This window comes from Orbicella franksi, chromosome 9 (assembly GCF_964199315.1).
Source record: "Orbicella franksi chromosome 9, jaOrbFran1.1, whole genome shotgun sequence".
NCBI lineage: Eukaryota > Metazoa > Cnidaria > Anthozoa > Scleractinia > Merulinidae > Orbicella > Orbicella franksi.
In genome coordinates this window covers 17,979,218-18,000,942 of record NC_138153.1, presented here as the reverse complement: position 1 = coordinate 18,000,942, position 21,725 = coordinate 17,979,218, and the positions used below count along the sequence as shown (strand labels likewise).

The window sequence follows — 21,725 nt, the reverse complement described above, 5'->3', positions numbered from 1 at the left end:
CATTTCAAGAGGGGTGGGGGTGTTGATGTTTTTCTTGGAACTACAATTAAATTTTAGACCATTAGATTATATTACAATTAGATTATTATTATTATTATTATTATTATTATTATTATTATTAAGTAAGAACTACATGTTGTAATTTGTTATTAGGTGATGATTTGGCAGTGTGTTCAAATAAATATTAACCTTCTATTCATCCACTGTACACTGCCACAACATTGAATTGATGCTTACCATCCTTCTTAAATTCTGTTTTGATTAATAATGGTAAAAGGACTTTGTGTAAGCCAATTCTGTCTGTAATCATACTGATACCTGTGATTTAAACAAAGTTAATCAGACTTTTGCTATGCTACTGTCTGTATGATTACAGACAAAACTGGACTTCACGTAGACAATTACCATTATTAGCCAAAGCTATAACAAAATTCTTCAATCTGGATAGTCACAATACAAACTAGGAATTTGGTTTGGCAGGTTGTAGTAAAGGAGGAAGAAAGTTTGTTAACAGCCCACATACTGTTGCAATCTGTGTTGCATATGGGCTTAATGTGTTTGGGAGGTTACCGTCTAAAATATGGTAAGTTTTAATTCTACCAATTGCCCGCTCCACATGTATTCGCACAGAGGCAATGTTCATAGTTTCTTCTGTCTCAGCTGCAGTCATTTGATCCCATCCTCCTAAAAATGGTGGCATATTGATGGTGACACCATCAGGCACAATGTCCTTTATGTCAAAACCACGGTCAACCATAACATTGTCACCACTATCTAATAAATCAAGCACTCCACTTTCGCGGGTAATTTGTTTATTGGATACACGTCCACCCCAGAGGTCAGAAAGAAACGTGACTTGGCCATTTGGCGTAACTCCAACAAGAAGCTTCCAAGTATTATGGTGTTTATAATCGGACCAAGTTTCAGACTGTGCGATCATTGCAGACGGCCGCTGAATAAAAATCTCGGTACAGTCCAAAATGATTCTGGTTGTAGAAAATTCTGCAAACTCTGCTGGCATGTTTTTGCGTACCAACTCTTGGGTAGGGAAAGGGAAAATACTCTGAAGCTCAAAGTACAACAGATTTATCCAGGTAATGCAAATCCTTGAAACAAGGCTGATGCTTATACCAAATCTGTCAGCCAGATCCTGAACAAATAGGCCAGCCTTCAGTCGCATTAATATCAACAGAAATTCATCGAGAAATGTTAATTTCCTGGAGGGTCCAGGCTTTTTCCGATTTTCATCTTCTTGATAAGGCTGACTCTCTTTCACAAACTGCTCTCCTTTCCAGTACTGCATCTTCCCCAGTTTTGGCTCAATAAACTTATAGAAATTGATCAGTGCCTGATATGATGGAAAGCCAGTGTAAAATAAAATCGCTGAATCATCATCCTTTATTTTGTCTAGGGAAAATTGCCGCCCTAGCAAAAGCTCATTTTCATTTTTCACTTTGGTCAACTCTTCTTCACAATCACCTAGCTTTAGTTCCAATCATGTGATCTTCTGCTGCAGCTCTGTAATAATATCAACATCAGGGGATCCTGCTGATTCCAGATTATCCGTACATGAGGTTGAACCTTGTTCAGTGGCAGCTGAAACTGTTTCAAGTGGTACATGCATATTGAGTGACCCTTCCATGGAATCTGACACATCCATTTCCTCTGTAGAAACAGTTCTGCTTTGCATTCATTTAGCAGGAGCTTTTCGTGAAGTTTTCTTTGAAGTCCATTCAAACTGGGATGGCTCGGCACCTTAAAATAAAAATGAAGGTTATCATCAAAAATAAAAACCTGTAAAAATAATGGCAATATAAATGATACAGTGCCGATGAACTCAGTGAAAGGATAATTTCAATTATGAATAATACCAACTATAATAATTGGCTTCAGTTTATTTACAGAACACATTCATACATTGAAGGTACAACAAACAGCCCAGTTTATATTCACTGCTATACAATACTGTAACTTTAAAACTATAATATTTCAGGATCTTTCATGTGAACAGTAAACATCATTATTCAAAAGCTTTACAGTCTTCTCGTCAAATTAAACTTTGCAAAGACAAGTACGAATGAAAAAATTAAGCCAAATGTAGGAGTAATGAAATATGATATTTTGTTATGGGCTTGCATGTATTTTATTACAAACCCGTCTTTAAGTAACAGCGGCCTCCCAGTTTTCGTAAAATGTCTTCTTGTCGAAAATGTTCTGAGCAAACTACAGTCGCACCAGTCACCTTAAACCCGTCCTTTCCATGCTCCCTCTTTATAAGGTTGCACCATCGATTTCTGCGCTTGGGGTCAGTTGGAAACTGGAAGAAATGATGACCTGCGAATAGGCCTCTGTCATCATAATAGCTGTTGTTGCAGCCAAACACAGCGCAATGTTTTCCTCTTTTCTTCTTCGAAGTCGACGGAGGAGTATCTAGGTTATTATTTCCGTTGTTCATTATCCAAAAAACTTCGAACACACGCGAAAGAAAGCGAATAAAAGCGAAGAAAGGCGTCGTTTCCTGTACAAATTACACCAAATGCAACATACGACTCAACGTTAGCCTCGATGTGGTGTTTGCGCGGTTGCTATTCCAAGATGGCGCCGGGAACTGTGAAAAGGGCTATTGTGTGCTTAGTTACCTGGCCAATGAATGCAAGCGAGGCTGGAGGTGACTTTGTTTTGATACAGACCTCTCTGCGTTTCTCATTTAAATGCAAACTAGTTAGCATAAAAACAACTCGATGTACACAACAAAAGCAGTGAGGTCTTTATCAATACAAGGTCACCTTCATCCTCGCTGCCATTCAAAGGCCAGGTCACTGAGCAAACAACTGTAAAAATGGTCTATTTAGCCAGTCAGCAAGTTTCCTCCTTAGGTTTGGGTATTTCTGGGTGAGTGGCCATGGATAATGTGTTTACATCCTTGGGGCCACCCAATTCAGACCACGTGATCATACATTTGGGGATATCTTGAGAGGTTACAATTGTGCAATTTATCACACGCAACTGATTGCATGCTGGAGTATTACAAAACAGAACAAATGTAACCTCCCAAATAAATCATCACGTTACCTGAATTGGCTGGCAACAGGATTGTTTACACGCTAGCCACATCCCTCTATTTCCAGCAAGAAATCGCAAGATGAACAGACTTTTAAGGAAAAGATTATTATTATAGCATTCACCCTGACTCGCCCTGAGTAACAATCATATTCTTTTTAGAGTAAAAAAAAAAAAAAAAAACCAAAAAAAAAAACATGGTCTTCTTTGCCTTGCAGCACAGAGAAACAGCATCGTGATCACGTCCCACCCAACAAGGTCAAAACTTATTTCACAGCAGTCAACACGGGTAACGCCGAGCACGACAACCAATCAGTTAAAGAGCTCTAGAAAGACTGTTGTGTCGACCTCTGCAGTGGTAACAAGTACACAAACTGCTGTTGCTGTTACTGCAAGTAAGTGTAAGAATTAAGTTGCGCGTGTGCGGGAAATACTCAGTCGACGTTCCACTTGGCTAGTGGAGTTCTGAATAGACCATTTTACAGTTGTCTGCTCAGTGACCTGGCCTTTGGATGCCAGTGAGGCTGAAGTTGATCTTGTTTTGAATACAGACCTCACTGCTTAACTACTCAACTAGTCAAATCCTTGTCAAAAATTTTTAGTCAGCAATGCAACACTGTACCCCAATTTATTCACACTAAACCTTCGGGGTGGCGAGGGAGGGGGCGGGGAGGGGGGAGGGGGGTTAGCCAAGGTCAGCCAGCAAATTTCTTCCTGAAGTCTGGATCCTTTTGTGCATGTGCCCCTGCACATTTACTCTGACTAGTCCAAAGCTGCAGTCATACACGTGAATACTCTTTTTAGAGAAAAAAAAAATAAAAAAAAATAAAAAAAATCGGTCTTCTTTGCCTTGCAGCCCAGAGAAACAGCATCGGGATCGCGTCACTGTCACCATCGGCATCACTTTTTTCACAGCAATCAACACGGGTAACGCCGAGGACGACAACCAATCAATTAACGAGCTCTAGAAAGACTGTTATGTTGCTCTCTGCAGTAGTCGCAAGTACACAAACTGCTGTTGCTGTTACTTCAAGTAAGTGTAGAAAGTTTCGCGTGCCCAAAAAACACACAGTCGACAGTCCACAGGAGCTAGGGTAGTTTTGAATTAAGGAGGGGGGATTTTGGCAAAGGTCTCTCGTTTCCCGCTAGCGTTCAGTTTTCTCGCGATTCTATCCGCGCGTTCGACGATTGAATAAAAATACAAGAAAGTAGAGGGCCGTCAACAGTCTACTTCAAGTCTAGAAAATACACTCTGATCCCGGAGGGTTACTTTCCTCTTGTTTCTTTCGACGCAAAGAAAGTTGTCCGCTGACTGAGCGGGACGCACAGATTTAATAGAGACAACAAGAGAGAAAGAAAACCAATCTGGTTCCAGGGCAAAGAACCAAAATTTTTACGTAAATGATTTACACAAAGGTTAAATGCAGCCTGAAATGAACCACAGCACTATCGCTCCTGACTAACTGACTGGCTGACTGACTGACTCTGACGGACTGGCTGACTGACTGACTGACTGACTGACTGACGGACTGTCTGACTGACTAACTGACTGCAGGTGATGATTGACTCACTATACTGATTGACTGACGGACTGACGGACTGAAGGACTGACGGACTGATGGACAGACGGACTCACGGGCAGACGGACTCACGGACAGAAGGACAGACGGACTGACGGACTGACGGTCTGACGGACTGACGGACTGACGGACCGACGTAATGATGGTCTGACGGTCTGACTGATTGACGGACTGACGGACTGACGGACTGACGGACTGACGGACTGACGGATTGACGGAATGGCGCGCCAATCAACATTTGGACAGCAACGGCTAGCTACTAGCTGTATAGGAGATACATTGGGTGTTTTTCTTGGTAGGGAGGGGAAACTACCTGTAGTATTGAGGCATTAAATGGGTGACCTGTGAAGCCTACGTGTAGCCTCGAATATGAAAATTTTGAGGGTCTTATTTACAAATTTACCAGCAAGACGCGGCGTTTATTCGGGAGCCGGCATTTTAATCGAGCCTGAAAGCTTAGGTGTTTTCTAGTGGATTTCGTTTTGTCATGAAGAAATGTTTTGATTAGGAGTGTGAGAGAGAAGATATTGAAAAGTTGGAGCTAATATAAGCTAATGTAGCAAAAATAATATAGCTTTCAAGGCTAAATTGAGTGACATGTTAGTAAAAATAACAGACCGCCACGCTGGATGTCATTTCAGACACAAAAATGGCTCCATTACCGGAAATCGACGTAGACTTCCGTTTGGACGCGCCCGTCTGAAACGTGATTGGTCAGTGGAAGAATTTTCACTTGAAGTCACGTGTCTGAATAGTCACTTCCCGTTTACAAGAAGGTAACTTCAAGAATGAATTTCTGCAATTAACCCGGCGAATCGTAAGGAAATAATGGCGTTATTTACGAGCTGTATGACCCAACTACCAGTCGTGTTACTTTTATTCATCTACACCTTCCTCACCAATGCAGGTAAAATAGCCTTATTCTGTATGCTAACGCGGTGAATTGTTTATTAGCGTGATTGTCAGATTATGGCGATTCTGGAATAGCGTCGAAGCTCGTTCGTTTCATTCTGTTATTTTGCGATTTGTTTGGGTGGAATGGTTGCCGAGGGCTTCGATCAACGCTGAAGCTCTATCGAGTGTCTCTTATATAAGGCTTCAAATAAAGGATCTGCCAGAAGACATATTTGTATATTGTGACCGTGTAAGAGCTTTTAGTGGAATGTCATTGGCGTAAATGTCGATTGACTTAGCGGAGTTATCTTTGAAAATCTTGAATATAAAAACTGTCGCTTTGCAAGCTCCATATCTGGTATATTTTCTGCTTGAAGCTGGAATCATGCGTATTTTGTACAAAAACATAACAAGAGCCAAGTCGTTTGAGGTAGACGATCGAGCGGTCATTTTGCCAAAATATTTGGTTTGTCTCACGCTACAGGCGAGCTCATAGCTTTTTTTATAAACTTCCTTGGGTCGCAATCTTCCTTTATTTCTTGGATAAAGTCAAATTTAGTGTGCGAAATCTTTTAGTTTCTTCAGTCAACCGTCATGGACTTCGAAAATAAAAATAAATCGTGGAAGAAATATTGTGTATGTGGCGTTTACCGGGCAAATTGCCAAGAAAATTACAGCGAGCCGATTATTTACCACTGAGACCATATGGAGCACGTAAACCGCTTTTGTTTTTTAATTGATTTTGAATGATCAACTTTTGTTTCGATAAACTGCGGGCTAGTCTGTGAATTAAGGAACTCGGTAGCGCAAAGATATCGAAAGTTTTGCTTATCCACGACTTCAAATTGTAGAAATTCCAAGAAAGTGTGTGTTGTTCTTGCATGACATGCACACTGTACTGTTCACATGAAAATCAGGAAGTTAAGTGGATCACTGTCGCGATTGGTATTAGGCCTAGTGGATTGTAAAAGAAATCGAGTAAGTTTATTAGGTTTGTGATGTGCATATTTTTTTAGTCAAAAATGAAAGGAAAAAAAATGTTGAAGAATAACCTTTTGTGACATACATAGAGCAGTAATCTTACATTATCTTAATAAAATGTACAGCAAAATTGTCAATCGATACTTCATGCAATCAATACATGTAGTTTATACTTAGTGTATTAAAATCGATCAAATGTTCCATAATCAAACCCAACGAAACTTCAATCCCTGAACTGATCTTGATTGGGTTTGGCAATCAAACAACATCAAACTCACTTAAATTCGTCTGGCCAATCAAACTCAATCAAATGTTCGGTAATCAAACCATTATGCAATCAAACACAATTGTACTCTTGAAGTGTGATTGGGATCTATTACTGAATATCATTTGACTGAGCCAGGCATTCAAACCCAGTTTCAACAGGTTTCTAAGTTAGTGTGGTCTTGAAACACAACAATCCAGGGGTACCCACATTATTGAAATGTACTTAAAGCTTGTTGATATTTGAGCATTCTTTTTTTCTTGAACCAAATGAAATCGATTGAATGCAGTCGGTGTCACTGAGTTTGGTAATTGAACTCAGCAAACAGATGGAGCTTGATTGTGTTTGATTGCCAAACAAATCGCAAAACAATCAAACCATTGGAGTTTGGCTGAGTTTGATTGGTTTTTGTTGTTCAGTTTGGTTCAATTGATTACGCCAGGTTCAACTGCAATTCTCCACTGGAGTTGATTGCATAAATTCTGATAAACGCTGTGTGATGGAGTATGTTTTGATAAAACATTGAATCATTCTACAATTTTATATTTTACATGCAAAGTCTTTTCTTTGATTACTCAGGGCTTGGGGCAAAAAGGAGTTACTCTGAACTGCATTCATGGTTATTTAGTGTACTTGTTAAACTCTAATGAGACAAAATACATGTATGTAAAATCAATTTCTCTCTCTCTCTCTCTCTCTCTCTCTCTCTCTCTCTCTCTCTCTCTCTCTCTCTTTTTTGGCAGGCACACAAGCTTCCAGTGGAGGTATGACTCTTACTAATTAATACAATGTTATGATTTATACATGTACATATACTGTACATGTATATCTACATACATGTATGTCATGTATGTCAACTTTCCTGGATGGTCCGGGAATTTCTGAGATACAGGCCAGATCTCCTGGTCTCCCATATGAGTGACACCAAATCTCGGGGCAGAACTGATAAGAAGAAATAATAAGCACTAAATGACTGGCCCCAAGAGAAGTGTGGTTTTCCGTTGGCTGAGGAACCAAAGAAGGGGAACACTGAGGGTCTCAAGGAAACAAAACTCACTGTTTCTCACACACTGCTAGGAGCCATGCCAAGCTGAACCACACAAAACAAAAACTAATAATTTCACCTCAACTTAACACATTCTACAAGTACTTCATGCATGGGTGGGTGGGGCATTTCAGGCAATGGCAGATGGCAAAACAAAAACTGAAACCTTACACAAGCCACCTGACCTGAAACCCCCTGCACACCTGTACCCAGACTCCCAGCCATGTGTGAGAAAAATGTTTTCTGGCTTCACCTCGGGGAACATTGAGAGTCGAGGGGCCAATCATTAAGTGTTTTGTTATACCTTCCGACTCAAAAACAGAAAAAAAGGGCTGTGAAAAAATGATTTGCTTGATGCCTATGGTGGTTGTGCTTACACAACGAGCGGCAGTCAAACCAATTGTCCTACCGAAACGATACAATAACAGTCTTTTTCTTTGTAGCTAACAAAAATAAAGACAGTACTTAAGCTGCTTTGCCTTATTCTAATGCTTAACTCAAGAATTCTGGGTTTGATTTGAAGAGAAACAGCATATTTTGTTGTAAATGACACAACTGTTTTCCTACCTGGTGGGTGGCAATAGCGATCAAAGAACGAGTTGTCGAACACCAGCGACCCATTTTTGGCACCAAATTAAAAGCTTGAAGACAGAAAATGTTCAAATTTTCCCCTTTGTTAATCTGATATGTTTTTGTTGAATTATGTGTATAAATCCCTTTTCTTGAATAACGAATGCCTTCAGTTCTCTAGTGAGAAACGTTACCTGCCTTCAATGGCTTTTTGACATCAGGCCGACTGGCACACAAATTTGCCACAGTTTCAAGGTGCAGGACCTGATTATGCGCGAGTCGAAAGTTCAAGTTGTTTCCCTAAGGAGTTAGTGAGTTTTGTTCGCCCTTGGGAGTTAGTGTGTTTTGACCCATGGCATGTGACACATTCTCCTCCAATCGGAAAATGTACTTGAGTTGGGAGGTATAACAACACTTTTTGTTCATTTTTCAAGTTTACATATATTTTTCCATAGCTTTGGTTCCTTTTTGGGGGGGGGGGGGGGGTGGAGGGGATTTTGGACATTTGATGCACTTTTGTGTTGAATCAAAGGGCTGGGGCTCTATACATGTACATACATGTATATTACATGTACTTTTGAACAGTCTGTTCATGGTAAAAAATATATTAAAATTTATGATCTCCCAGATTTCAAGTTTTTAGGCTGGCATCTCTGCTATTTGACTGTGATTTCTTGTATTCAGCAGTGCAGTCTGCTTTCTGTACATTTTACTGGAAACAGTTTCCTTTCACCTGCACATAAATCTCTTCATTTGAGTACAGTGGAACCCCCTCCTGACAACTGCCTCGTTCATTTGTCCACCTTGTTATTACAGCCTGAAATTCATGTGGAGACAGGATTAATAGGGTTAAACCTTAAGTTATAAGTGTGCAGTATATGTAGACATTTATATTGTACACTTTTGTTTTTAACCTCCGATAAGCGACCGCTTGATAAATGATAGAGCAGAAATTGGAGAACCCCAACCTCGTTCCCAGGGTTTCTCATCTTACTGCCCCCTGGAGCGAGCAAAGAGAGACCCTGGTTGGGTCTGGTCATGTGCCTCCCAGAATCTGAGAGGTGAGAATTAAATTATTGAAGGGATGGGCGGCCTAGTAGGAATTTTGTCTATACTTAGCCTACGGGAGTTCGGGAAGTGTTGTCACTAAAGTAAACCAAGAACGATATGATGTTCTGAGGCAATGTCCGGCGGTAATATTCTGCAAACGCCAAGGAAAACTTATCCATCATCTGATAGCGGAAATCCATGTCGCTGATGGTTGAATGGTTCAGTGAAGGACGTTACATATTGTAAAAATCTCCTCATGAAGGCGAATGGAGAATTACACACCGCAGCCGAGGCTGTGTATGCCGGAAGATGTTTGGCTCATCTTTACCTCAGAATGAAGTGTAGGTCTTGTTACCGGCGATTAACTAATTTTAGAGAATTAAGGGCCTTTTAAATGATCACTGAAAGCCAAAGTCACTTCGAAAGGAGCGAAAGGGTGAAAAGATTTATTCAAGTTTCACTGCGCCGTCGGCACCCCGAACTTTGCCGAGCGTGAAGGATATAAATACAGTGAACTCGTTGCGGTATACATTTCGCCGTCATTGCTGATAAAATGGATTTATCTTCGAACGAAACGAGGCTAGAAAAAGAAAAATATAATTTTTATTGTGTTGTTAATAAATTAGTGTACTTGACACCAACGGTTCAAGAGAATTGTGCACATTTTCATTTAATTCTCGATCTCTTGACCTTTCTTTGCTTCAAGCGTGTTTCTGAGGGGCATTTTTTGTGCCGTGTTATTAGAAGAAATGGAAATTATAAGTAGAGCGGAGTCATTTGATTATGTTACAGCATATTTTTAGAGGTCGTAGGTCTGCATGGTTTCTGCTGTTAACTGCACGTCGCTTCTCAGAGTTTGACACCTCTGTAATTTGCCATGCCGTGCTTACACTTTGGTTAGGTTTGTTTCTATTGCAAGATATGTTTTAAGGCTCTAAGTATTGGCTCTCCAGGGACAAAGATTAAAATAGTCCGTGAACATATTGCTTACTTGCATTCTATGTTGTGATGCCGCAGGTGACGCCGGGCCCGGCTATTTGATTAGAACTGTTTGCAAGCACAGTGCATTGCACGAATATCATATTTATCTTCGTCCAGCTTTTCTTCAGAGACTGCCGTAGCTTTACTTTGAGAAAGCTATACGTTTTCCTAGAGACGTTCTTATGTTTTTTTTGCATCAATTTGATAGAGTGCATTCAAAGGAGAAACAACAATTACTATGGGATGAAATTGCGCTGCTCGACGTCCACAGTTGAAATATGAATGACTTTCCATAAATCCAGTGGGTAAGACGGCAACACTGAAAATCACGACCACTAAATTGCCTTGAGACAGACTTGCTTAACCTTTAGGTAAACGTTGGAACAGATATTATTCGAAATTTCAGCCTGAAAGCTAAGTATTGATAAACCCCGCGGGTAATGTGGCGGTCGCAGCGCACGACAAAGCTCAACGCGACAAACTGCTGATTACAGAGGACCCATCCCTGATGTTCTCAATTGTCAAAGTGGCACGTGACCAGACCCAACCAGGGTCTCTCTTCGCTCGCTCCAGGGGGCGGTAAGATGAGAGACCCTGGGAACGAGGTTGGGAGAACCCAGTGTTCTAACATTATATTATCTCATTCCTGGGTAGAACAAGAGATGGCAATTTCTCAATGAGAAGTACCAGATTTTTTTCTCAAAATTCTGACTTTTCACATGAATAATTACATTTTAAAATGTACATACACTGTACTCTGATCAGTCTTAAAAGAGATGACCTTTAAATGTCTTAAAATTATCATAATGCTAATGAGTTACAATTTTCAGCCAATATGGTTTAAGCTCTCATATGCGACCTAGGCTTGACATTTTGGGCGGCCACTTTTGGGAGGTTTGACTGTAATTTAATTTTTCATATTGATGATTGTATATACACCTGTAACCATCAGGTTGTTTTTCATCTGCGCTTGGCATGGCAAAAAGAAGTATTCATGACAGGGATATCACAGCATCATCAGCACTGGATTCTGACTCAGCTGCTTTTCATGCAAGAGTAAAAAACACAAAAGCATGGATTCCCAGTTCAAATGATAAACATCCATGGATACAAGTGAATCTACAGTATGGGAGAAATATGACTGCTATTGTTACACAAGGCTTCAATGGTTCTTTTGTTAAGTCGTATTACGTGAGTTATGGTGATAACGGAAGTAACTGGATGAACTATACAGTTCAAGGAAAATTAAAGGTACATTAATTTCATATTAAGATGAATATCAAGTTAAAAATAACAAAATTTAATGCTTTTCAGGGTAGAACTATATATATTTTTTGTGCTCGTTTGCAAGTGAGTAAAAAGACTGTAAAATATTATGCTTTCAAATTTGTTAATTTTAGCAAATTTGGAAGCATAATATTATTGTTGTTATCGAAGTCAAGATGATCCAAAAATTTCCTGTAATTGAGACCTGTTGTGTCTTATAACCTAGTATCTGGGAGAAATTTTCAGTGTGTAAACTACTTTAGACTGCCTTAAATGTCAAAAAGTGAATGGTGCATCTTATAACCAAGTGTGCCTTATAACTGAAAAAATGCAGCATTATTATTATAGTATAATTGTATAACTTGTCACACACGTTTTAGTTTTAGTTCAGTACTTATTAAGCCTCATGTAGATGTGTTCCAGACACATTTGTAACTTTATGTAGATCTATGTACACATTCATGTACATACATGTATACACGACTTTGTGCAGATTTAGAGAGGTTACAATGTACTTATTTTTAAAAACAGTTTGTAAACACGGTATAATTTATGTAACAGTTAAATTTATTAAATGTACACGTATGTATTATGTACATGAATGAACATTTAAGATTTTAGCTCTCACTTGATTCTTGGGATGAAAATAGGATGGGATGCTGATGTGTCCCATAGACTGGGATTTAGAGAAGAAGAAGAAAGACTAAACAATCACACATGTGTGTACGTGTACCCTCATTAGACCAAAGTCAATTCTGTTCATCTTTAGAGAGGTCATTAACTAGTTAGCTGCTACTGCTATTACTAAGGGTCAGGGTTAGGGTTTTTAACAATTATAATTATATTAAATTCAATTCCTTTTTTTGAGATATGGAAAGGCAATGTTGGTGATAGCCATTTCAAAACAGAGGTTTTCAGTCCTTCGGTTGTGGCACAGTACATAAGGTTGCATCCTACGGACTGCTCTAACCAGTGTGCACTCAGATTGGAACTTTATGGCTGCAATGTCACTACTGGTAAGAGAAGAGATGTATGTACATGTAATATCCATGTACACATGTATATACATTAATTTTATAACTATTTGTTTCTCGTGTTACTTAAGTCAGAACGAAACAAAACTAGGATCAAAATCTGACTGATTTTGTATTTAACACTGTGCTGAGTTTATTTGTATGTTCACTTCATAAAATACCAAATGTAATCTATTTGGTTGCGAACTAAAGGTTTGCTAGATTCATTGCAAATGGAGATGGGGAATGTGTTCGGGGCTGGTGACCTGAGATATTTGCATGCATGTAACACAACTGGTTGAGTTGAATTATTCCAAATTATCATTGAAAGTGCTACTAACCCCCAAAATGGTTTTTTGCTAATATAAATCTCCTTCTTTTCCTGATCACCACTCCAAAAAAATTATCATTGTAGCTATTTTGGTTAATTTTCTATGAATTTTCAAAGTTCGTAAAATTGGCTTTCTGCGTGTTTATGACCGAGGAATAGCAGAGAATGGGATGAGTTGGCTCCTGATGTCATTTCTGGAATAACAGTGTTTTGTTTCTGAGAATCCGTGAATATACAATGCGATAGTGCGAGTCAAAATTGTTGTAAAATGCAAGGAAGATTTGTTGCTGTAGGCTGTAGCAATATAGGAAGCTGAGGACTTCATTCAACACCTCTACCTTGATGACACTCGACCAGAAGTGAGAAAAAGACCAAAGAAAAAGTGGGCTGATCTGTACGAGTTGTGATCTTTGATCTCTCCATCAAGGAGTTCTTTGATCTTGGATTTGCCACCACTGTAAAAAGCCAGAGATTTGCATGGCCTGTATATTCTTCTATAGCTTGTAGTGGAAAGCTCAACATTGTTAAGGTACTGCATAAGACACAAGATAAGATAATCAGATAAGGTAATCAATCTTTGTTTGTAATCACTCTTGCTAAAGAAAAAAAATTACCATTTCAATGAAAATATTAAAAATAAAAGTTTGAGTACTAGCTGCCTGGAATAACCATAGGGGCTAGCGGAGCCAGGCAGCCAGTTAACATCAGCATTAAATAGAAATAAAATGTAGGTCAGCAAGAAAACTTGAGCGCAAATGCACACACAAGAAGAAAAAAAAAAAAAGAAGAGGAAAAATGCTATTTTTATGCTATGAAGGAAGTCTAAGATAGTTTAAGTTATATACGAATACAAAACATTAATATGGGAAGAGCACACAGTAGCTAATTGGCAACTAATAACAGCTATATATTAAAATATAAAAGAAAGACTTGGAAAGGTGACAGAAATGAACAAATTTGGGATCTGACCATTGCGAACTCTGCAAACAATCCCCCAAGTCCCAGATGAAAATAACGTAGACTATAGGTGAGAAAATTTTGCGGTAAATCAAATGCCTCGTGTTTTTTGTACTCGAAATAGAGACTTTCCTAAATGAATAGTAAACGAAATCCATATGTCATGATACAACAAGGCAATTAAGATTTTTGAGGCTTTGAACTGTTGAACTACTGTAGCTATGTATTTGTGGATTCTGTATAAAACCACGCACGTGCCGGAGGTCATATTATCCAGCTGTGTTTCTCAAATGCCTTTCCACATGTACACAATTGCTTTGTTCTTTGAGCTTCATCTTTGAGGAACAAAATATATCTCAATTACAGACTTAGAATGAATCAAGCATCGATAAATATGTGAGGAAAGTAAAAGAAAAGTTAATGATGATTCACGTTCGACTCTATACATGTAGCCACTGGCAGTGAAGAAGAAGAATGCAGTTGTCAGTCAACCAAAATACAAACATCCCAGGTTATTAGCATACGTAAAATGGATCTCTTTTCATAATAAAAGTGAAGTAGAAATGTATTCAATTAATTGATACTATACTGAACCCTTTTTCAAGATCTTGTTGCAGGATCTTCCATAATTTACTAGTATGAAACACATGTAAATTTGTGTAGCTTACGATGTTTATGTTTGTACACAGTAACTGACTATGCAAACTACATGTATACATATAAATACCTTAAATCCTCGAATTAGCGCCTGGGGTGCTTATTTCAAATTTAGGAGAAGATGGGGGGCATTTAATTGAGGGGGTGCTTAATCAAGGGGGGGGGGGCACTTATTTAATTTTTTCCAAGTCGTGGCCTGACATGATCATTTGTTTGATACATCATCTGCACGCAAACATAAGCTGTTTATCAACATGAAAAGCTGATCCTAAACTTTAAATCACGGCACAGTTAGTATTTGTACTTTTTTTCCAAACTTAACGTGTACACAGACTGAAACAATGTGCAAATCTGATACCACACGACAAAAACTATTCATACTTTGTTGTCTCATGACTCGTCCACAAAATGGGGGGAGGGGAGTGGGGTGCTTATTCCAGGGGGGGCACTTATTCGAAGGGGGCGCTTATTCATTGATCTGGAGAAGCAGGCAGGAGTGGACTTCGACTCCATTGCACTTTAAGCTAGTATTCCAGGAAAATTAATGTTTGAATCTAAAAATGTTTCGACACTCTGAAATCTGCACGTTCCATAAAGTCAAATTACAAACTCTCCTTTTTCATCAATTGACATTCTTTAAGAGCTGTAAGTTAACTCTTCAGCTATTACTTGTACCTATAACCCAAATGGACCTGCAAATTGTCTTGTGCATTTTTCATAAAATGTGAATCACAAATAATATGTTTTGACAGCACTAGTCTAGCTCAGTCAAATGTCTCTTGAGTCCTTTAGCCTGGTTCCTGAGGTGACGTCACTAGTAGCCCGACCCAGATACCACTTTGCATGGTCGTGAACATAGAAAATTGTAAGTTTAAACGTCTGTAGAAATGCAGGGATTTTATCACTCGAGGTAATTTTTTTGCCAATCGAAGTACATGTAGTTGGGGGTCACTAGTAGATTAGTAATGGAAAAAAAAAATTGGGTTAGTGGCACTTCCTTCTGAGCTACCAATTGGTCATGAATTTGGTACTAAAGATGGTTTCTAACCATCCTATTTTGAAACCCAGACCTACTTAGGGTAAGCTTTTTGCACCAGTTTGTTTCTCATTTATTCTTCATTATTTTAGGTTTGCCTGGTCAACCATCACCACCCACTGCAAACTCAGTTTCAACACACGTTATTGACATATCTTGGGCAGCACCCAGTGATACAGGTGCTGGAATCACAGGGTACAATATACAGTGGCAAGTTGTTGGGAAATCAGAGAAAAAACAAAAAGTGATTACAGGAAGTAGGACAGCAAAACTTGATGTAACGCCATACACCGAGTATGATATCCAGGTTAGAGCTTACAATGGGAAAGGAGATGGACCTTGGTCACAGCCACTACAAGTGAGGTCTAAAGAATCAGGTAAGTGAAACTACAGTGTGTACATGTAGCTGATCACAGTCGTTGCACTGTAACGTTATAATCGCAATGACATGGTCATGGGTGTTGACTGAGAACGATTGTACACGTATGGTTACAAACCTTGTTAGACTGCAATATTAATTTTGTTTACTTTTGAGGGTTCAGAGTTTTTTTGCACAATAAACATCCCTTTTCCTGTCATCTTTGTTGTTATAAGTTGTAATTTTTTTGTGTTACAAAACAGTTATTACTACATGGACGTAAACCAACGAAAATGATGAACTGGAGCTGGGGGAGATAAGTCTTTTTATGCTTAAAAAAATATCACGGTAGGGTCAAGACGTTGGTGAGGAGAAATAAGTTAACGGGATGTTACAGCATACAGCACATGTGCATTGTACTTTGCCCAAAAAAGGAAGGAAAGATCCTTTTTGGGAGCCTTATTCGGTGCTTTCAGTACAGTGTAAGTAAGATTTGGCAGCCGCTAAATCTCCAGCAGATACTCAGTTGTCAATGTCAGAATTTTTTTGTTTAAAAAATTATCTCTCTAGGGGAAGTACTTACGAGGCTCTCTTACTGCTTTCCGATGCACCAGGCCAGTCAGCTGCTTCAAATAATGTTCAAAGCTCTGCTTATACATGTATCTACATGTACATGCACAAGTTCTTACTGACCCATTACAATTTCCTAATTAGAAGTTTCAGTATTGTTTGTCGCACTTGGCATTACAATAATTTACTTGGAATGATGCCCTTTTTCCAGTAGTTCATTCCTAACTGTTTTTCATGTACGTTTTCTCATAGTCCCTTCTGCTGCACCTGGTAACCTCAATTTAACGTCCAGTTCCTCTCTTTCACTGGATGTTTCATGGGACGCAATTCCCGAGGAGTATCAACAAGGAAAGCTTTTGGGTTACTATGTGTTCTACAAGATAAAAGGATCTGCAGCAGAGCAGAACAAGACTGTTGGTCCAGCTGAGGTAACATGCAAGCTAACAAGACTTGAATACAAGATCTATGCTGTCAGAGTAGCTGGATACACTGCCGTTGGTGTTGGTAAATCTACTGCTGAACGGAACAAAACTCCCAGTGAAGGAGGTTAGGGAAGCCGTGTTTATTTATAGTTTGCCGATAATTATTACAGAGGAACCTCCGGTTGCAACCACCTCTTGTAATCGACCACCTCTCCTCAATGACCAGTTTTCCCAAAGTTTCCAAGTCAAATTACTGTATTTGGAACCTCTTGTAAGCGACAACCTCTTAAGCGACCGCGATCACGTTTAGAGCTAAAAGTTTGAAATTTTATCTTGTTTTTAACCTCCCGTTTACGAGTGATCACGACCGATAATAGAGTAGAAATTGATAATAAGGTGGTGCAAGACTATCGCATTCCTGGGAAGTACAAGAGACGGAAATTTCTCAATGGGAAGAACCAGATTTTTTTCTTGAAATTGACTTCACATGAATGATACACATGCATTGTACACTGTATGCTATCAGTCATAAAAGAGATGACCTTAACTGAATGTGTTATAATTACAGAAAATTACTAGTGTTATTATCCAACTGCAGTGAGCACCGTCCAAATAACAGTACAAATATACAGCGATATTATTTTTACAGTTATTTGTATAGTAGAAAACCTGTTTGCCGTTCAAGTCGGCGCGCGCACGCAAAACTGTCATACTCTCCCTCTTTCATTGATAAATTTATCAACTACAGCAGTCGTCAAAATATGGCACAACTCGTAAAAATATACAGCGATAGTACACACCAAAACATCTAATAAGATATATATATCCCTCAGCAGTTACCCTATGCTTTATGAGGCAAAACCCTGACCAGATACAATGAATATGGTCTGAGATCTTGTAAGCGACCACCAAGGCTTGACATTTTGGGGGGTCGCTTACGGGAGGTTCAACTGTATCATATTTAATACCTTATTTTCTGTTGTTCATGTAACTGTTGTTTGTGTGTTTACAAACAGAGACAGTACTATATTTAGAGCTGTCACTAACTTTCTAAACTGCTGGTAAATAAACATTCATTTCCCAGCCCGTTTGAAACTCCCAGGACCCCCTAGTCACATAATGTATTTTCCTACCGAGTAGAACCTGAATACATGTACACGTACCATGACTGTACAAAGTAATTAACGTTTCACATTGATTATTTTCAGCTCCCACACCTCCCAGAAACTTGAAGCTTGTGGTGGACTCATCCACTGAAATCACAGCCTCATGGCTTGAACCTTTAAAGTTAAACGGCGTTTTACGACGTTATGTGGTTATGTATGGCAAAGTAAGAGGTAAACTGGATGGACGATTTAACACTACGGGGAAAACATACTCACTAACACCCCTGGAAGAATTTACGGACTATTTTGTTCAAGTTTACGCAGAAACATCTCTATCAGGAGCTGCTTCTAATATTGAACAGGCAAAGACTCTCCAGGATGGTAAGTTGCTTCCTTTCCATTTTCTTGGTTTTGAGCGTTACAGTGTACATGATCAAAAGTAATTACCGGTAGGCATTAGGAGATGATTGTCTGCATGCAGGCTATTTATAAGAGATGTTACAGAACGCTTTTTGATATCTCTATCGATTGTGTAACCTTTCATCCGACCCTGGCATGCCCGCGGCGCAAATCGTCAAAAACAGACGAAAGTCGCATGGCCTAACCAAACGCAAGGCAGTGTTCCCCCATTAACGCCATCACGAGTTGTTTGTATTTGATTAATAGCTCTGGTTCAATTGCAAGTCGCTACAGTTAACTTACTTTCGTTAGAAACAACGTCATTAACTGCAATTTTGATTGTTAACCATAACTTCCCAATCGCATACAAATTTGGAAATGGCAATTTTGTTTTTCATTTTCTTTTTGAATGTTCTAATGAAACATTCGGTAAGTTATTAGGAGATTATTGTCTGCATTGGGGAAAGAGGGGACATGCAAATAACCTTCTAAAGAGATATATGTCGAATGTACAGCTGTATGAATGCTTGAGTTTGTTTACTTGAAACCTCCGCGCACATGCACAATTAGCCTTTGTGTCAACTTTAGATTTTTGATTTTGAGTGTATTTTACCAGCAGTCTTAGTAAAAGATCCTTGTATTTCTTTTGCTAAAGGGATTAGAGGCTTCATTTCATTGTGCACACACCACATAGGCTTACTTACATGTACTCAGTCTGCATATTTACCCTAAAATGTGTTTCTACAGCATGGAAAGAAAGCTGATAGGACTAGCGGATAGCCCAGTGGAACTAGTGGATTCTGTTGATTTTCTTGCCCAGTGGGCAAGTGAAGTTTCCTAGGAAATTATTTGTTATGTAATGACAATAATTTTCAGCCTACAAGTAATTACTAGAGGCACTGTTAAAGGAGCTCAGCCGGTGACGTTATTTTTAGTTATTTTGGCCACATACAAAATTGCCTTTAAATGGTAGGAAACCTGAAAATAGCACTTTAATATGATAGAAAAACAGCAAAGAGATAATGATAAACCATAAATGAAAAAGGATGGCTAAGGATCGAGAAGATTAACACGGATTACAAACGACGAATTTGAAAAATTGAGGCTAAACTTTTCAACATGCGCGAACCGTGACGTAGCTCCTTTAAGTAAGAGATCACATTTTTGGCACTGGTCCGAATGACCTCGGGAAAGTACACATACATGTACATGTAGTTACAGCTTGCCCAAGTCCGAAAATTAGCTTCCTTTGTACCGAGTTCTTATATTGAAAGTGAATGTTACTGACTTTTTCTGTGATTTACAAAAGCTCCTAGCACTCCTCCAGCCATAGATGCACAAGAAACGAAAGCAGAAGACGCTCACACTATACGAGTCAAGTGGAATGAAATAAACAAGAAAGATCAAAACGGTATCATATTGGGTTACATCGTGTATTACAACGAGAAAGGCCAACTTAAAGAGTTCAGCAAACAGACAACTGCAACACATACCATTATCACTGGACTAAATCCATTTACAGAGTACTGCATCAAAGTCACAGGCTACACTGAAGTTGGGGTGTCTCCTCAGGGAAATTGCTTCTACGTCAAAACCTCGGAATCGGGTAAGCTACATGTACAGTGTGTAACAAAAATAGACCATTTCCAAGTCCCTTACTGGCTCTTCAAAACATGTCCTGGTACAAAATTGAGGTATCAGAATTAGTTCAACTTTGTGGAGATGAATGTGTGAGTAAGGCAGTTTTTTTCAGGATTTGAAATGTTTTTTATCAGAACTACAAGTAACTGCATGTTAATGTTACGTACATGTTCATGTAGTTTGAATCAGAGAAAAGTGTAACTTGGAGATTGCGAGGCACTGATTTGCTCCAGGAAATGTCAACTAGTACTACTTTGAATTGCATTTTTTTTTCTAACTAAAGGGGAATGCAAGTGAGATGAACGAAAAGAATGTGATAAAAACGGACAGAACGCGCGGACAAACAGAAAACCTAACTAAAGAATGCGGTAGCAAAACCAAGGACAGTTTCATGAACTTTACATGTATTACAGTTCTAAATTCCTTACAAACTCTTACATTTTGAAAATGTCATCAATACGTAAATATTACGCTTTGGTTACATATGGTGCTACGAACGTTTGGAGCCTTAAGTTGATGAAAAATGCCAAATGTCACGTAGCCTTTGATGACTTAAGCCACGTGACGAAATGTCACCGAGCCGGAAGTTCAAAGCCACAGTCTTCATTGAGGGTTGGGGCCTGGCACTGGATTTCAATCGTTGTACATGTATCATAGTTCTGTTTTTCTTGGTTTTGTCTTAACATTCTAGGCCCAAGCCACCCACAGAATGTCAAAGTTCAAGCTACGTCTTCTGTTTCAATTCGTGTGACGTGGGACGAACCAGCTTTTCCGAATGGAATCATCAAAGAATACATCATTTCTTATGGAACAAGCAAAGACTTTCAACCGAACGAGCAAACAGTGACAGGGAAAACAACGGAACGTGTTCTAGATGGCTTGGACAAGTTCACTACTTACTTCATCAAAGTCAGGGGCAAAACGTCAAAGATGGGAAATGCTTCCAAAATATTGAATACAACAACTTATGAAGACAGTAAGTACTGTGTAACAGCCTTTGGCAAGATAGTGGTATGTTTACTGAGTAAATTTTTTTTTCCTTTTTAGATGCAAATTTAGCCCTTCCAAATTAAGCTCAATCATTTCTGCACCCCTCTCTCAAGGTTCTTCTTCTGGTCAACACAACTGCTATTGTTATACCTCCCACCTCAAATACGTTTTCCGATTGGAGGAGTACGTGTCACGTGTCATGGGTCAAAACTCAGTAACTCTTAAGGGAATCAACAACTTGAACTTTTCACTCGCACGTGATCAGGTCGTGCACCTCAAATTTGTGTGTGGCAAATTTGTGTGTTAGCCGGCGTCAAGCAAGTAATGTTTTCTCAATTTGTTCTATTTTGAGGGTCTTGCGGAAACAGATCTTACTGTTTCCTGTGGGGCGAATCGTTAAGTGGCGAGTGCTTATTAATCGAGCTTAAGAATGACCTGTTCTCCATCCGCTCTAGAAAATACACCCATCGAAAAAACTCTAATTTGCCAAGGGTTTACCTGTATAATGGGATTTTGCGGCGTTTATCTCAGTAGAGGGTCCTTTCTCAAACCT

General features: G+C 39.1%; 2 protein-coding genes across 3 annotated transcripts in view; one reads left to right on the top strand and one right to left on the bottom strand.

Annotated features, from left to right (window-relative positions):
• The window catches only part of LOC145497726 (receptor-type tyrosine-protein phosphatase delta-like), a 45,590-nt gene that overhangs the window by 5,489 nt on the left and 18,376 nt on the right, over window positions 1-21,725 (top strand). Inside the window, exons 2-11 of one of the 2 annotated variants that reach the window (XM_081477560.1) lie at window positions 3,279-3,455; window positions 3,917-4,093; window positions 7,524-7,544; window positions 11,379-11,677; window positions 12,561-12,708; window positions 15,779-16,063; window positions 16,867-17,160; window positions 18,245-18,523; window positions 19,851-20,147; window positions 20,874-21,158. In XM_081477560.1, coding sequence (XP_081333686.1) covers window positions 3,279-3,455; window positions 3,917-4,093; window positions 7,524-7,544; window positions 11,379-11,677; window positions 12,561-12,708; window positions 15,779-16,063; window positions 16,867-17,160; window positions 18,245-18,523; window positions 19,851-20,147; window positions 20,874-21,158 — 2,262 coding nt within the window. Of the gene's footprint in view, window positions 1-3,278; window positions 3,456-3,916; window positions 4,094-4,124; window positions 5,548-7,523; window positions 7,545-11,378; window positions 11,678-12,560; window positions 12,709-15,778; window positions 16,064-16,866; window positions 17,161-18,244; window positions 18,524-19,850; window positions 20,148-20,873; window positions 21,159-21,725 lie in introns of those variants that run through there. The other variant, XM_081477561.1, reaches the window with a different exon arrangement.
• LOC145497792 (uncharacterized) lies at window positions 19-2,638 on the bottom strand. Its single transcript, XM_081477656.1, has 2 exons — window positions 2,155-2,638; window positions 19-1,755 (listed from the first exon to the last, which is right to left on the bottom strand). Exon 2 carries the CDS (start codon window positions 1,301-1,303, stop codon window positions 461-463), a length of 843 nt encoding a protein of 280 aa, XP_081333782.1. The 5' UTR covers window positions 1,304-1,755; window positions 2,155-2,638; the 3' UTR covers window positions 19-460.

Bases quoted from the DNA above. Each gene is read 5' to 3' on its own strand.
- LOC145497792 (XM_081477656.1), bottom strand. From the start codon at position 1,303: ATGCAGTACTGGAAAGGAGAGCAGTTTGTGAAAGAGAGTCAGCCTTAT.